At 61.6% G+C, this 16,050-nt stretch overlaps 1 protein-coding gene across 9 annotated transcripts; it reads right to left on the minus strand.

The window, feature by feature from the left end:
* Positions 1-383: 383 nt before the first annotated feature.
* On the minus strand, positions 384-15,835 carry UNC13D (unc-13 homolog D). 9 transcript variants are annotated; one of them, XM_086356165.1, is made up of 33 exons: positions 15,196-15,835; positions 14,715-14,859; positions 13,946-13,981; positions 13,602-13,709; positions 13,457-13,516; positions 13,302-13,368; positions 12,904-13,084; positions 12,336-12,380; positions 12,156-12,224; positions 11,910-11,979; positions 11,647-11,751; positions 11,461-11,553; positions 11,282-11,385; positions 9,801-9,918; positions 9,568-9,692; positions 9,360-9,450; positions 9,222-9,278; positions 9,039-9,136; positions 8,886-8,937; positions 8,677-8,807; positions 8,487-8,607; positions 7,996-8,139; positions 7,179-7,277; positions 6,870-7,076; positions 6,597-6,665; positions 4,978-5,057; positions 3,619-3,724; positions 3,468-3,539; positions 2,977-3,060; positions 2,762-2,882; positions 2,442-2,565; positions 1,769-1,965; positions 384-1,100 (listed from the first exon to the last, which is right to left on the minus strand). In XM_086356165.1, exons 2-33 carry the CDS (start codon positions 14,829-14,831, stop codon positions 979-981), a joined length of 3,273 nt encoding a protein of 1,090 aa, XP_086212291.1. In that variant the 5' UTR covers positions 14,832-14,859; positions 15,196-15,835; the 3' UTR covers positions 384-978. The 9 variants fall into 9 exon arrangements, 8 of the variants coding, with proteins under 8 accessions (XP_086212291.1, XP_086212290.1, XP_086212296.1 ...); XM_086356164.1 differs by having other exon boundaries at positions 9,801-9,914; positions 11,647-11,785; XM_086356170.1 differs by having other exon boundaries at positions 11,647-11,785; positions 15,196-15,281.
* Positions 15,836-16,050: the final 215 nt, after the last annotated feature.

Raw genomic sequence — 16,050 nt, forward strand, 5'->3', positions numbered from 1 at the left:
CCCTAGGCAGCTCTGGGGTGCCATTCCACTAAGCCCTGCCGTCTAGAGCGGCGCCTCGGGCTCAGCCTACGCCGGGGGAGGCCCCCTACTCCAGGTGCTCTCACGAGAGTGCCAGGTTCCTGTGCTGGCACCGGCCACAGAGCCTGGTATGTCTGGTGGGTGGTTTCTTTGAAGCCTTCAGCCAAAATACCAGTGATCCTAGTTGCCCCAGTCCCTGCCCCGGCATCAGTACCTCCACGCCTGCCTCGCAGCTCTGTAACACAGGGGAGTGAGGGGTGGGCCGGGGTCCAGGATTGGGGCAGCTCAAGGTCTCCTGAGGGCTGAGGAGGGAGTTTGCGTGGCCTGACTGTAACCTGGGCCCCACTGCAGGCCAACACTTCATGTTTGGTGAGAGGACAGCAGATTGTTTATTTTTGCTAAAACAGTTTCTAGGTGGTAGGCACTGTCCCAAGGAGGAGGGGTCCTCAGCAGACAACGCCAAACCGTCCCCATGGCCTGCCAGTTCTCACCCTTCTGAGTGAGAAGGTCCCTGGCTCCCGGCTTCTCAGCCTGGGTGCCGGAAAGCCCCTCAGGAGAGGACCCAGGTTCCCTCCATCACAGGTACTGAACAACAGGCCCCAGGAGCCTGGCCCCCACCCCAGCGGCTAGAACAGGACATGGGGGCTGAGACCCTGCTCTGCCAGAGTAACTTCTCCCCAAGAGGGGGGCAGGGGTAAGGGAAGCAGACTGCTGTCCCCCCACCCCTTGGACGGGGCTTGCAGGGAATGCTGAGGCCAGGACTGAAGGGAGGAGGGAAGGAGTATAAATACTGTGAACCGGGCTCCCATCACTGTGGGCGCCTGGCTCTGGCAGCAGGAGCCCCCACACGCTGGGGCTCCCCAGACCCGAAGGGCCCTTTTGGGGTGTTAGGCCAGGCGGGAGGGCTGCCCTGTGGTGGGAGAACCCAGACCGCACCCCCCAGGGACCGAGCCTCCACCGCTACCGTCCCGGCCGCGGGGCATGCTGGGAGGCCTTCTTGGCCCGCTGCCGCCGCAGCCGCACAAACGCCTGGGCCTCGCGGTCACCCTTCCGGCTCTCCAGCAGCTGCAGGATCGGATCCCCTGCAAAGAGAGGTATTTGGGGGTCAGACTTGGGAACGCCTGGCAAGTGGCCGGGGCTGCGGTCCCGCCCCGTCCTCCCGAGCCTAGGGACTGGCCCACCCAGCCACGCTCACAGGACAGCCTGGCAGTGGCGCTGGCCTGAACTCTCAGCCCAGCTGCAGCACAAGAGGCTGATGTGCCTCAGGTGGCAACTGTGACGTTTTCATACGAAAACTTTGGGCCAGTTAACCAATGTGTGCCTCGGTTTGCTCATCAGAACAGGAGAACAGCAACAGCTAGCTGCCTCGCTGGGTGATCGTAAGGGAGTGGTATGAGGGTTAATGTGTCCAGGCCCATCACAAGTGCTCAGACACAATTCCTACTCCTCTCATCGAGTTCGAGGGCTGCTCTGCAGAAACATCCCCCTGGGCAGAGAGATGGCCCCTCTCCCCAAGCAAAATGCAGTGACCTTATCCCACCAGGGAGAGGCGTGCACACACAGCCCAGCTTAGACCACGGGTCCTTGATCACCACTCCAGCTCCACAGGCTTCCGCCTCCAGGGAGGTGTTCCTGATCCCGTCGCCGCCTCTCTAGGGGCTCCAGAGCCTGGCAGCCCCTCCCCTGCATCCCCGTGCTGGGCCAGGACCCACACTCACAGCCTCTGCCCTGCCCAAGGGCTCAGGCCTACCGTTGGGCGCAGGGTAGGTGAGGGGCAGGCGGGTCTGAGGCACTTCGCCAGGCTCCTCCATCCCTGTCAGGCCAGGCACGGAGCACAGCGGCAGGAAGGCCTCCCCCTCCAGGTCATCGGTCCCCAGGGTGTCGTGGTCCAGCACTGAGAGCAGGAGGCACGCCCCGTCCTTCTGGCACGGCTCAGCAGGCACCAGGCTGGGCGGGGGACAGAGTCAGCTCAACTGCCCGCCCCGCGTAGTGCCATGGCCACCTACCCCTGCACACGGGCTCACCCAGACGGGTGGAGATTAGGATCACGACGTCAGCTCTCAGCCTGGCGTATCTCGGCGCACATGCTGTCATGTCTGCTCTACTGTGGGCTGATGCTTTCAACCAGGGGCCCCTGTGTACCCAGGCCCCCCGTCTTGTGGAACAGAGGACCTTGGAGACATGCCCCTTCCCTGAAAGCAAGCCTCTCAGTCCAACATGTGAGAGGAGTCTCCCCAACAGTGCCCCCTAACTCCACCTCCAGGGGTGCAGGCTTGTGGCATGTGCCAGCAAACACTTGTCCCCACTGCCCCCTCCCTGGGACTCACACCGGGTCATCTGAGGGGAGCCCCTGGGCCCCAACTGGGAGGAGCAGGCCTGAGGCGGTCGGGTTGGGGAATGCAGCCAGTGTAAGGACCACTCACAATTCAAAGGTCTCATCAAACAGTGGGTGAAGGTCCTTCTTGTGCTTTTGGGTCTCCCGGGGGGCCAGCTCAGGGAACTCATGCCTGGGTTCCAAGGTCAGCTGGACAAAAGGGTCGCTGGAGCCTGGCAAGTGGCCCGGGAGGAGACGTTGGCCAAGGATGATACCCCAAGCCCTGAGTGCAGTCTGCCCCCCAGCAGCAGTGCCCTGCCCGCTAGCACTCCCCCTTCGTGGTGGGCCAGGGGAAACGCACCGAGCGCCCAGGAACTCTGGGGGACCCGAGAGCAGACACGGAGAGCGGCCGGGGCAGCCTCCACTCACCATTGGAGTCCAGGGGCAGCAGGTTGGAGGCGCTGAGCAGCTCCACACGCAGCTTCTGCTCGGAGGGGCGGTAGGAGGCCTTGACGGTGACGGCCCCGAGCTCCTCGGAGGTGGTTGCAGCCTGGGGGCGGGGCGCAGGGGCGGGGTCAGCGGGGGCCGAGGGGGCGGGGCGGGGCTCCAGGCGCGCGGTGACCGCGGCGGAGCGCGGGCCTCACCTGCTGCTGGAGGCGGCTGCAGAAGTACTTGTGGATGAGCTCCCGACTGGAGGCCGCCTGCAGCTCCAGGTCCCTCTGCAGAGCCTGAGGAGGGGACACACCCTGAACCGTCACCCCCAACCGCAGCCCAGGGCTGCCCTTCAGAAGGTCACGGCCGATGGGGAAGCCCACAGAGTGATGTGGAAAGCACCGGGTGCCCTGGGACCACAAGCCAGGGTTGTCCCTGCGACAGCCAGAGGCACCGACGCAGCGGGCTCCGCAGGTGTGTCTCAGCCGCCCTGCCCCAACCGGCTTTAGAAGAACCTCACACTCGGTTTAAGCTCCTGCTGTTGCTGTCTTAAATTTTTCAAAATTTTTTCTTTTTTTTTTTTAAGAAAGGACCCATATTTTCATTTTGTGCTGAGCCCTGTAAATTATGCAGCAGGCCCTGGACACAGGCGAGCACAGGAAGGCAGGCTCCCCAATGCCGCCAGCTCACCCAAAGGGCCTACCTGAAAAGTGGCGGTGTGCAGGGCCTCGGGCGGCAGGCCACATCCCTCTGCGTAGAAGCAGATCTCCAGGTTCTAGAGGGGGCAAGAGGTGCGAGATGAGCCCCCCAGGCACTCGACCCAGCAGGGTCATCACTCTTGTCACTGGCGTTACCTGTAGTGCAAACTTCAGCCTGCTACAGGCCAGGGGGCAGCTCCGCTGGGAGGCAGCCACCTCCGCCAGCACCGTGAGCGTGTGTGTCCAGAGCAGACTCAGGAGGCTGGGGGGACGTGCAGAGGGACGCAGGACACAGGACGGGAGGACAGAGAAGGAAGCCGAGATGCTCTTGAGAAAGGGGAGGCCTCAGGGCCCCCGGGCCTGTGCCCAGGTCTGCCCCGCCCCCACCCTCCACCTGGTGGGACTGGGACCTGGGGCACAGGCAGGGGAGGGAGGGAGGGCTGGTCTCCTGAGGGAAGAGGGGATAAGGGGGCAGTCAGGCCCAGTCCTGTCTACAAGCTAGTGAAGAATCCTCGTGGGATTTTCAAACCCAATAAACAAGGGGGGGAGGGGTGGTCCCCCAATGACAGAATCTTGAGTGAAGATGCTAGTGGCCAAAATGAATAGGATCTTATGGATCAGCAGGTACTACTTGCAGGGAGGAAAAAAAAAAGCAAACCAAGCCACAGTCCATCCTAATAATGACCTGAAATAACGGAAATTTCACTTGTCAAAGTAGAGTCAGGCAGAGAAACACACACAAAAAATGTGTGCTTAAGAATGGGGGAGGTCTAGGTGGTCCAGTGATTAAGACTCTGTGCTCCCAATGCAGGGAGTCTGGGTTTAATCCCAGGGAACTAAGATCCCACACACAGCAACTAAGGAGCCCTCAGATGGGCTCCCAAAGCTGTGCTGCCCCAGCGGGAGAGGAGCAGGCCTCCAGGGACCAGCGGCCCCATGTTGGGGACCAGTCGGCATCACCGTCACCATCACGGTGGCTCAGTCACCGACCACTTCCTTTGTTGCAAGCTCTGCTCTCAGCTCCTCCCGTGACTCATTTAGTCCTCCACAGAGGCCAGAACAATGATCAACTGCACGAGAACTTGAGTGATCTGCTCAAGGCCGTCCACCAAGCAGCAGTGAAGCTGGAATCTGGACCCAGGTCATCCAGAGCCCATGGCCTTGACCTCTACACCCTGCTGCCTGTGTGCGGGGCCCCGCTCCGAGAGACACTAACGGGAAGCTCTCCTGGAACATGGGAGAGGAACACCAGCTTCCAGGAATATTAGGGAGGGCAGATGCAGCCCCCGGAAGATGCAGCCCAGGGCCAAGGGAGGGTCACAGGCAGGTTTCAGCTCAGCCGGAGGTGAAGTGGACGGGCTTATGCAGTCCTGAGCGCCCTGACCCGGGCAGCGAGCATTTTAAGAACCCAGTTGCATTCTCCCTCGAGGAGGTATGCTGAGGCCGGGAAGGAGGGGCAGGAGGGAGGAGAGGAGGAAGCGGTGGGACACGGTGGGGCAGGCGGCTGCTACAGACCTGCTGAAGTTCTCCTGCACCAAGTTGGTGTTCATGTAGCAGAGCTTCACCTCCAGGAACTTCATCAGGGGCAGAATGGCCTGGGCAGGGGTAGCAGTATGTCTGGCTCTGGCCCATTTGGGTCCCACCCCCGTCCCCTCGCCCCTGACCAGAAAGAAAACAGGGCCAAGAGCTTTCCTGCCCATCGGTGAAATGTCTGCAGAGCCGACCCCAGCCCCAGTGGGCTCCAGCTACGCTGGCCTCCTCTATAGCCCTTGAACCTGCCAGGCCTGGTCCTGCCTTTGTCTGTGCGATTTCCTCCCACAGAAATCCTCGTGGCTCCTTCTCTTGCTTCCTTGAGGTCTTGACTCAGCTGTTACCCTCTGAGTAAGGCCTTCTCTGGCCACTATCTAAAACTACAGTCCTCAGGGGCTTCCCTGGTGGTCCAGTGGTTCAGACTTCACACTTCTACCGCAGGGGTTTGGTTTCCATACTGGTCAGGGAACTAAGATCCCACAAGCCACATGGTGCAGCCAAAAAAAAAAAAAGCAATCCTTTGATCCTTTCCACTCCCTTGTGTGTTTTTTCTCTAGAGAGTTTATCATTATCTAATATGTGTGAGCTTCCCAGGCGGTGCTAGTGGTAAAGAACCTGCCTGCCAATGCAGGTTAGACGTAACAGATGAGGGTTTGATCCCTGGGTCGGGAAGATCCCCTGGACACGGGCACGGCAACCCACTCCAGTACTCTTGCCTGGAGAATCCCATGGACAGAGGAGCTTGGTAGGCTACAGTCCATGGGGTCGCACAGAGTCAGACATGACTGAAGCGACTTAGCATGTATGCATGCGTAGACATATATACATTTATACACACACGTATGTATAGTTCCAATCATGGCTACAGTGAAGTTTATACTTAGCTCTTTTTTAACCTCCCTTACTAGAATGAAAACTCTAGGAAGGCAGGGATTCTTATCATGGTGTCCACTGATATATATCCCCAGTGTCTAAATCAATACCTGGGACAAAGTGGGTGCTTAAATAGTTGATGAATTAATAAGTAACTTTCTCCCAAACCCTGATAGCTCAGTTAGTAAAGAATCCGCCTGCAATTCAGGAGACCTTGGTTCTATTCCTGGGTCGGGAAGATCCCCGGGAGAAGCAAAAGGTTACCCACTCCAGTATTCTGGCCTGGAGAATTCCATGGACTGTATAATCCACGGTGTCACAAAGAGTCAGACAGGACTCAGCAACTTTCACTAGGCTCCCAAACAGTCACAGGTGTACATTACTATCCCTGATTGCAGATGTGGACCCTCAGGTCAACTGGCCTGAGTAACCAGGACAGTCATGTGACTAGGCAGTTGAGAAGGATGCAGGGCTATCTGGCTGCAAAGTCTAAGCCCTTCTCCACTGCACCCCCGACACTGTCAGTGCTAGGAGAGCCTGTGGGATGACCCAGCCCCACCCGCTTAGCATCCAAGGAGGAAACCGAAGCCAGGAGGGAACATTCCTTGCCCACGTCTGGGGAGCTTAACTCTGACACCTCACAGCCTTCAGCCCCCTGCCCACCCTAAGCCCCTCAGCAATCCCTGACCCACGCTGCTGGCAAAGGTCAGTGAGCAGGGCAGGCCACTCACGTCTTCAGGCAGGACGGACTCCCTGATGCCCACGAGTTTCTGGATGTGCTTGGCAATGCCCGCCTCCAGCTAGAGACACAAAATGGAAAGAGGGAGGCCAGGGGCATGAGTCGGGGCGGCGGGGAGCGGGGGGGGGTGGTCGGGAGAGGTTGATTGGGGCCTGCGTTTAGGTTCAGGAAGAGGAGGGGGCAGGGCACTGAACCCAGTCCTGCTGGGAGAGGACTTTAGGCTGAGGTTGGGTGGGGCGGGGTCACTGTGGGTCCAGCAAATTACCTGCTCGGCCAAGGTGCGGACGCCTGTGCGGATCTCATGGCCCAGCCCAGCCAGGGCGCCCTGCAGCTGGGCATGCAGTGTGTTCTGCAGCTGCTCCTGCTCCAGCACAGGCCCCACCCGCTGCTCCAGCGCTTCCCATGCCAGCTGGGTGGGCAGCTTGCCGATCACCAGCCTCAGCTGCTCCATGTCATTCACCACCACGCACAGCTGCAGGCAGGCAGGGGCACAAGGAGACAGGCTTTACTGAATAGTGTCAGCATTGGACGGCTCTGCCCCCAGCCCAGTCCAGCCCCCAGCTCCGGCCCTTACCATGTTAGCCGCCTGGCCTTGGTCCTTCTGGCCTGCAGACAGCTCCTGGGCACGGGCCTTTATAAGGCTGCAGTACACCAGGGCCAGCCGACAGGTATCCTGGAGTGAGGAGGGGATGATCAGTTTGGTGGGGGAGGGTGCCAGGAGAGGGAGGTAGGGAAGGCACAGGAACCTCAGTGTCCTGGGCGATTTAAGGTGAAGTGTTCTGGATGCTGCTAGGGTGAGAACTGGGACTTCCCAGGTAGCTCAATGGTAAAGCAGCCATCTGCCAATGCAGGAGACATAGGTTTGATCCCTGGGTTGGGACGATTCCCTTGGAGAAAAGTGAAGTGAAAGTCACTCAGTCATATCCGACTCTTTGCAACCCCGTGGACTATACAGTCCATGGAATTCTCCAGGCCAGAATACTAGAGTGGGGATACTATCCCTTCTCCAAGGGATCTTCCCAACCCAGGGATCCAACCCAGGTCTCCCACATTGCGGGCAAATTCTTTACCAGCTGAGCTATCTATCAGGCAAGCCCTTCCCCTGGAGAAGAAAATGGCAATCCACTCTAATATTTTTTTTTTTCCTCCTAGTACTTCAATCCCACTCCAGTATTCTTGCCTAGGAAATCCCAGGAACAGAGGAGCCTGGTGGACTACAGTCCATGGGGTCACAAAGAGTTGGACACGACTGAGCAACTAAAATAAAGAAACCAGTGGCTAAGACTCTGTTCTCCCAACTCAGGGGCTCAGGTCCGATCCCTGCTCAGGGAACCAGATGAGAATTTGGGTGAGAACTTGGGAGAAATGGTGGAGTGGGAATGAGGCTGCACCTCCACAAACTTGACAGTGATCATGAAGGCCTCCTCCGGGTCAGGCCAGTCCAGCTGCTGGGCGGTGTGGCTGATCTGGGCGAAGCAGGTGGACAGATCCACAGCGGACGTGCTATGCTTGGTCAGCTCCCCCAGGGGCACCAGCTAGGAGACGGGGGAGTGTGTAGAAAGGAGAGTTCAAGGCTTGCCAGATCCATGCCCCCTCCTCCCTGCTTGCCTCTGCAAGCATCCAGAGTTCATACAGCCAGCAAGCTCTGAGCTGGGCAGGAGGCTGCAAAGCGCACAAGCAGGGCTCCGCTCAGAGCCTGCAAGCTGCCAGGATGAGCCTTTATGGGAAGCCACGGTTTACCCCGGAGTATTACAGGAGACAGCGTTTCACACCTGCAACTGGCCTCAAAATCACCACTCAAAGCTGGTTACCCGCTTCCGCACCTGCTGCAAGGCCACACCCCCAAATCTGGGACTCCGCCCCTAGCAGGCCCCACCCTTACCTGGTCCATCTGTACCGCGCGCTGCACGCGCGCCAGGGCTACACTATAGGTTTTCTGCAGCCAGGACGGGATGGCCGGCCGGAACCAGCGGTGGAAGCCTTCCAGGGCCAGGACGCCATCCCTGGGGAGAGCGGGGGTCAGCCTGGGGAGCTGCAAGCCCTCCTTGCCCAGCAGCCAGTCGACTACCCACCTCTCCGAGGGGAGCGGGCCCAGCTGGTAGAGCTCCTTGAGGCTGACGTAGAGCTGGAACAGGCTCTCGCCTACCTCCGGGGTCACCGAGCCGCCCACCGCCGCGATGTGGTCTTGCACCCGCTTGGCCACCTGCGGAGGGAAGGCGTGGTGGGCGGAGCTCCAGAGGCAGGCGCGAGAGGCGCGGCCGCGGGACACGGGGAGCCTCACCAGCCACTGCAACTCCAAGAAAGCCATGGAGAAGAGGTCGATCTTGAGCACGCTGGAGGAAAGGCAGCAGGCGTGACCTGGCGGCACACAGCCGGGTCCCTCTGGACCCCGTGCGAGCCCCCATGCACTGCCCCCGCCCCGCCGCCCGCTCACTTATGGAAGATCTTGTTCCACGTGCGCTGGCACTGGTGCAGGTCGCCAATGATGTCCTGTACCAGGCTCAGTAAGGCCTTGCCCATCTCCAGCAGCCCCTGGCAGGGACAGAAATGAGCCAGGCAGGGCTTCAAGCGGTGGGCATCCGGTCCCACCACCTACCACCTGGGATGAGCCCCTCACCTGCACCATGGGCTGATGGTGCTGCTGCTTCAGGTGGAACCATCCCACGGTGCCAGCCTGGGGGCAGAGAGGCCGTGAGCAGGGAGGGGTGCCAGGCCCAGGCACGCGCCCTCCCCACCCCCAGGGCAGGCGCCGTACCCGCAGCGCCTCGGTCACCAGGCTGGGCAGGGGGGCGCTGTTTGGGCACAGTTCCCCAAAGGCCTTCATCTTGCACATCTGTACCAGGACCCTGTGGGGATGGGGAGCCGTGTCCAAGATGCCGCTGCCCTACGACCCCCTCATTCCTCCAGGAGACTGCCACCCCGCCCAGAGGTGCCCCCGGATGGGGGCAGGGGTCACCACCGACCTGAGGAGGGACTGCAGCCGGGCTGGGGAGTCAGGCACCGAGAGGGGGAAGACAGACCGGAACCTCCGGATGAGGGAGAGGCCATAGGCCAGCAGGGAGCTGAACGAGGTGGCCAGCTCCTCCAGCTGCAAGGCCCGTAAGGTTCCGTGAGGCAGGGGCTGCTTTAGGGGGCTGAAGCCATTCCTTGAGCCCTGCCCGCCCAACACCTCCCCCCACAGCTCCCCACAGCCCACCTGCTCGGCCTTGAGCCGGCCCTGGATCCACTGGTACTCGATGCTGGTGATGGGGAACAGGAGGCAGCTGCTAGGGAACTCCAAGCTCTGGTAGAGACGGCTGTAGGCCAGCCACTGCCTGTGGCGGACAGGAAGCCCTCAGCCAGCTGGGGGACCTCCTATCCCACGGCTTGCCTGGCCTGGGGGAGGGGGTCAGGGATGAACAGTGCCCAAGCCTCCCCAGCCCTGCTCCACCCCAAAACCTCCCAGGGTTTCTCATCAGCCTTTAGAGGCTGAAAACCAGTGACTGAAAGTAACCCATGGGATTGCTTTTGTTACCATAGTGAAAATGCTCAGTCATGTCCGACTCTTTGCGACCCCACGGACTATACAGTCCATGGAATTCTCCAGGCCAGAATACTGGAGTGGATAGCCATTCCCTTTGCCCAGGGATCTTCCCAACCCAGGGATCGAACCTGAATTGCTGGGGGATACTCTATCATCTGAGCCACCAGGGAAGCCCTTTGTTCCCATGAGAGTTTTTCAAAACATGTAAATGAATTGCCCCGTCTCTTAAATTAGAATATTTGTGATTTTAAAATTCAGGACTTCTTGCTTCTTTCGAAAAATCAGATTTGGAGACTTGAGCCTTCAAGTCCAAGTCCAAGTCAGCCAGAGCATCCCTTTAGAGAGCTGAGGGGAGACTTCACAGAGGGGGCCGAGTGGCAACAAGTGGGAGGGTGAAGGAGGCTGGGGCAGCACAGCAGCACAGAACAGGCCTCCGCCATCCAGGGACGCAGCGGCTGCCAGCACTCCTGCTGGGGCCCTGCGGCTGGGGTTGCAGACTCAACTGCCCAGAAGGACTCAGGTGATGTCAGGAATGAAGTGTCCAGAAGGCAGCCATGATGAATGATGGACAGGGGAAGCTAGGCTTCCCTGCCCTGACCCCCTGCCGCCCAGCAAGGCGACAGTCCCGCAGCTTCGGCATGAATCTTTCATGGGAAGCTGGAGATGTGAATCTGCACGGGAAATCTCCAGATTTTAGAAGTTGGCGACTGCGCTTCCCTAGTGGTCCAGCGGTTAAGAACCCACCTGCCGATGCAGGGGACACAGGTTTGATCCCTGGTCGGGGAAGATGCCCCATGCAACTAAGCCCATGTTGCCACAACTACTGAAGCCCGTACGCCCTAGAGCCCTGCTCCGCAACAAGAGGAGCCACTGCAGTGAGAAGCTCGCACATGACAACTGAAGAGTATTTGCCCTGCTCGCCGCAACTAGAGAAAAGCCCGCACACAGAGATAAGGACCCAGGGTAGCAAAAAACAAATAAAGCTGAGTCAGTTGCCAACTGACTCAAAACTGAAAATACACAGTTCGGGCCCCAAACAGAAATCTCTGGAGGGTTAGACTTGGGGCTGCCAGCCTGAAGGAGGGCAAGCAGGGAGGGAGCGGGGGGCGCAGTGCAGACAGCCCTTGGGCGCTCTGGCTGGGCTGGGCACTCACGCCAGGGACCGGTGGAAGTCCGACAGGTCCTTCTGCGTGGCATGGAGGAAGAGGATGGTAGCCGCCTGGGAGCTCAATGACCCGTCCCAGGAGGTGCTGCCGGCCTGAGGAGGCAGGCGGAGGGGAGTCAGGACCTGGCAGGCAGGCCCTGGTCCCGCCCGGCCCTAGCAGGGCAGTACCTGGTGCTGGGTGACCTCGTGGGACACCAGCTGCTGCAGGAGGTGGAGGTGTACTGTGTAGCTGGGCTGGGAGCGGCTGGCCTTGGTGGCTCTCTGCAGGCAGGGCGGGGGGTGACCGGCATGGCTGTGAGCAGAGGACCCCACGCCCAGGACAGCACCTCCTCCCCACCCAGCCGGGCCACCTACCCGCTTGTGGATAAACTGGAACTGGAGGTGACACTGACCGCGGTCTGGGTAGGTGTCTGTGCAGGGCTCCAGGGGGTACCAGTGATCCTCCCGGCAGCGCAGATCCTGGCAGGCCAGGCAGGCAAGAGGTGCCCACGCCCTTGAGCCGCAGGAGCCGCTAATGCTTGGGGGCCAGGGAGGCGATGGGAGGCAGACCCCAGGCTCCGCCCAGTGCAGACCTGGAACCCCTCCCTTGGACCCCTCATTACCCCCACTCCACTCACCTGTAGTCTGAGAACCACATTCCCCAGGAAGTCATCCTGGCCTTTGTCCTTCCGGGCCTCCTTAAACATCCTGTCCCAAGGAGAGGGGCCGAGAGCCTGGCCAGGTCAGGCTGGGATCTGCTCCCTCCCTCTGGCCACCTGGGCGCAGCCAGAACCTGCAGCCCAGCCACCGGGGTGCACGTGGCGGGGGTGTGCAGGCAGAAGGAGTCCCGACTCCTTCCCCAGGGAGGACCCCACGGCACTCACCTTCGCAGCCCATGCAGGTCTGTGAGCTCCCCGAGCTTCTGTCTGACGGACTCCACGGTGTCCATGTCCCTGGTGTGGGCAGAGGCTTCAGCGGGAAGGGGACAGGGTGTCCTGGGAGCCCCCGGCCCCTTCTCTTCCCCACCCCCAATGGGCGGGGCCTGGGCGGGGCCCGCCCCTCACCACATGTCCAGATGAAAGCTGGCGTTGCTTATGTCTTCAAACTCTCTGTAGTGAGAAAAGAGCATGGCTGAGGGGCTTGGACGGCTAGGCCCCCTGACCAGGCCACTGGACCCCAGGCCCAAGTCTGCCATCCTCAAAGTCAGTTCAGTTCAGTTCAGTCGCTCAGTTGTGTCCAACTCTGCGACCCCATGGGCTGCAGCACGCCAGGCCTCCCTGTCCATCACCACCTCCCGGAGTTTACCCATGTTCTCAAAGCTACCCATCCTCAAGTCTTAGCTCTTGCCTGCAAACTCCTCCTCCTTCTCAAATGCATCGCCCCCTCCTGCACCCCCATTAACCCAGCTGTGCCTGACCCCCCTCCCCCAGCACATGGCATTTATGCCACTGCCCTGCCCTGTCTGGCCTCTGGTCTGTCTTCCCTGCCTTGGGAGCAGCCTCCACCTCCAGTCAAGCCACGCTCTCCCCCAAGCCAGGAAGTCCCACTGATCTCACTGATGGGGGGCACCACCCCACACCCGAGTAGCCCCTGACAACCAGAGCGGGTAGGAGTTGGGGCAGGGCCACGTACAGGATGAAGGTCTCGTCCCACACGGGGCTGAGTGTCTGGGTGATGACCTGGGTGCGGTGGGTCTGCTCCTCGGGGATGGTGTGCCTCACCACGGCCTTCTGCCGGCGCCGGAGCCCTGGGCTGCCCCCGGACACCGTCATCCCCTGCTCGATGCCCAGCAGGCAGTAGGGGTCACTGAACCCTGGGGAGGAGGGGGTGGAGGAAGCAGTCAGGGTGTTGGCTAGGCTCCCAGGGAGAGTCCTTATCACCCCCTCCCCATCCCAGACTCCAAGGGCCAGGGGCCAGCAGCCCCCAGCTGAGCCCCAGGGGACGTTTGGGGGATGGTAACTCTGGGACAGGCTGTGACAGGGAGAGGAAGGAGCCAGGAAGAAGGCCCAGGGTCCCCATTGCCTACTCACCGCTGACATCCTTGCCCAGGATACCCTTGGCTTGTTTCACCGTTGCCTTCAGACAAAAGACTGGTTTCTGGAGCGACAGGAGGTAGGGGCTGAGTCCCCGAGGGAGCTGGCCCTCCCAGCCCCTCTGCTGGCCCAGGGTGGCCCTGGCGGGTTACCTCGAGCTGCTGGACGCTCTTTAACATCTGCTGATGCTCCTCGGGCTCCATGCGAAAGGCCTGGTGGGGCAGGAGTGGGAAGCTGGGGGCACAGGGTGGGGGCGGCCAGGCTTCAGGGAGGTGGGCAGGAAGGGGCTGGGCTTACCTCCTGCAGGTACCGCAGCAGCTCGGAGGACTCCCCCACATGGTTGGGCTCTGGCTGCCCCAGCCGGTACAGGACAGTGTAGAGAGCTTCCTCGTAGAGCAGGGCCCGCTGAGACACAGCAGGGTCACCGCAGGATCCCCCGTCCACCCACCACCACAAGGTCTGAGCGCCACCAGCCACCCTGGCACCCAGGGCACACGCCCGAAGCGGGGACCAGGTGTCTGCACACACAGGGAAGGGAGAGGGTTGAGACCCAGCCTTGGCAGGGGGCAGGGGGCTGTTTGGGAGGATGCTGGCCCACTTCCTAGTGCCCCTCTGTACCCCCGAAACACCGAGATTCTTACCTCCTCAGGAGACAAGTGGTGGGATGAAGGCTCGATCTGGAGAGTGAGGCAAAAAGACAGGGTGTCCCAGAGGCCAGGACCGGGTTTTGGATGCCCGTACGGCTCCCCCCAGGGCAGGCCCAGCCCGAGGGCTCAGGGGCCCCAGCATCCGGCGTCCAGCCCAGTGGTGCTGCGCACCTGTTCCTGCGGCAGGCCTCCTGGGGGTCCAGCCCCTGGGCCACCTTCCTTGTCCCCTGGCCTGCCATGGCTCGGGTCCATCAGTTCTCAGCTGCCCTTCGGCAGCGTGAGCTCAGCACGGCCCGTGGCCCCAACCTTCCTTCCTTCCCCAGAGGAAATAGGGCTGCTTATCGGCGGCTCCGCTCCGCACCCCAGCGGCGGAAGTGAGGCCCAGCAGCGAGGTAGGAGACTGGGGGTCATGCCCAGCGGGCCTGGGGGCTGCTCAGGGGGTCCCCCAAAGCCCAGTTCACAGCAGCGATCCTCGTTGCCTAATGGAGCCCGTGGAACTGGAGGAGCTCAGGACGGCCAGCAGGGGTAGGGACAGGTGCCGTGGGCGGGGGCCCACCAGAGGGAGGGGTCTCAGGGAGGCTCAGACCCTGGGCCTGAGGCTCTGGGGAGCCCAGAGAACAACTGTTCCGCTGACCCAAAGGCTCTGCCCGGGGCTGGGGTAGGGCCAGGGAGGGGAGTAGAGCCGAAAGAGGTGGGGCCCAGTACCCAGAGCCGGCAGAGCCCCACCCAGGCCTGCTGGGCTGCCCACTGAGGTCCCTCCTACCTCCTGAGCCCGTGGGGGCCGGGTATCCTGCAGATCTCTGACCCCGCGGCGCCTTATCTTGATGGCCTGGCGCATGAGGGGAGGGCGCCTCTGGGGCCGGGAGAAGAGCATAGCCATGGTGTACAGCCCAGCCCTTCCCCTTCGCCTGGGGGAAGATAGCGAAGCCGCAGGGTTATGCAAAGAGCCCAGGGCTGCCACCCGGTTCCAGGGGAGGGGGAAGGAAGGGCAGGCCCGGGGGAGGGTCAGGTCAGGGTTTCACCACCTCGGGGTGGGGGCCCCTGGCTCCCTGGCCCCTGGCCCCTGCACCTTCCTCCCTGGGGCTGGCTGGGATGCTGGGAGGAACCTGGGCGGACTGCAGGGAGAGGCAGACTGCCCAGCCGCAGCCTCCCACACAGGGGGCCCAGGGATTGTCCAGCACCATCCAGCGAGGGGCGTGAGGGCAGGGGAACAGCAGCCCCCCAGGTGACTGAGGGAGGCTTACCTGGCCGGTCCTCACCCGCAGCTTCCCCAGAATGGGCTGCAGACCTGGAGTTGGGGTGGGGAGTGGGCAGGGCACAGGGTGGGGACCCGGAGAGGCATCTCCCCCTGGGGCCAGCCAACTGCTCAACCTGCTCTGCCCCACAGGTGACATTCCACCGAGCTGACTGACGGGACCAGGCTGTGCCAGGCGGGGACGGCCCCATGGCCCTGCCCCCACAGGGAGGACGTCCTCTTCAAATGCCCTTGCAGAGGGTTTTGCCAGGCCCAGGGGCTGCTGGGCAGGGCTGGCCAGAAGGAAGAGGCTGGGGAGGTGACTTGGTCAAGAAGGCACAGGAAAATCGATGCTTCAGGCTAGGCTGGGCTTCAGCACATCCAGGACCTCCCTCCAGGTCAGGGTCCTGGGGGTGCAGGCCTGGATGTGGGCTGTGGCCGATTCCCACCCTTCCCACCTCAGGCACAGAGGCTCTTCTCAAGGAGGGCCCCAGGGCTGCCTCGCCCTTTAGACCCACCTGGCACCTCAGGGCAGGGCAGTGACAATGCCAGCCAGGGGCGTGGAACAAACACCCATCCAGCCCAGCTCCTGTGTCCCAGGCCTCCCACTCCAGGCAGCTGCTGGGCCCTGGGGCACTCCGTGGGTGGACACTGTTGCTGAGCAACCCCCATGAGATGGACACAGGAGAGGCTCTGCATCCTAGGCCCAAACGGGCCGAGTGAACAAGGGACTCTCACATGGGAGGGAACGCCATCATACAGGAGCCTTCCCCGCCCTCCTGGCCCGGCTGCAGGCCAGACAGCTCTCCTTCCCAAGAGCGCCTCCCTCGCCACACAGAGCCAGACAGGGGTCCAGTCACTTCAT

This window comes from Bos grunniens, chromosome 19 (genome assembly GCF_055505025.1).
Source record: "Bos grunniens cultivar Pamir isolate PY7600 chromosome 19, Bosgru_T2T1.0, whole genome shotgun sequence".
Classification (NCBI taxonomy): Eukaryota; Metazoa; Chordata; class Mammalia; order Artiodactyla; family Bovidae; genus Bos; species Bos grunniens.

Coding starts and splice junctions, on each gene's coding strand:
- UNC13D (XM_086356164.1), bottom strand. CDS start 14,831: ATGGCTATGCTCTTCTCCCGGCCCCAGAGGCGCCCTCCCCTCATGCGC. Junction 9,915..11,281: donor GACTTCCACCGGTCCCTGGC/GTGAGTGCCCAG, acceptor CGCCACAGGCAG/TGGCTGGCCTACAGCCGTCT. Junction 9,279..9,359: donor TGGTGACCGAGGCGCTGCGG/GTACGGCGCCTG, acceptor CTCTGCCCCCAG/GCTGGCACCGTGGGATGGTT.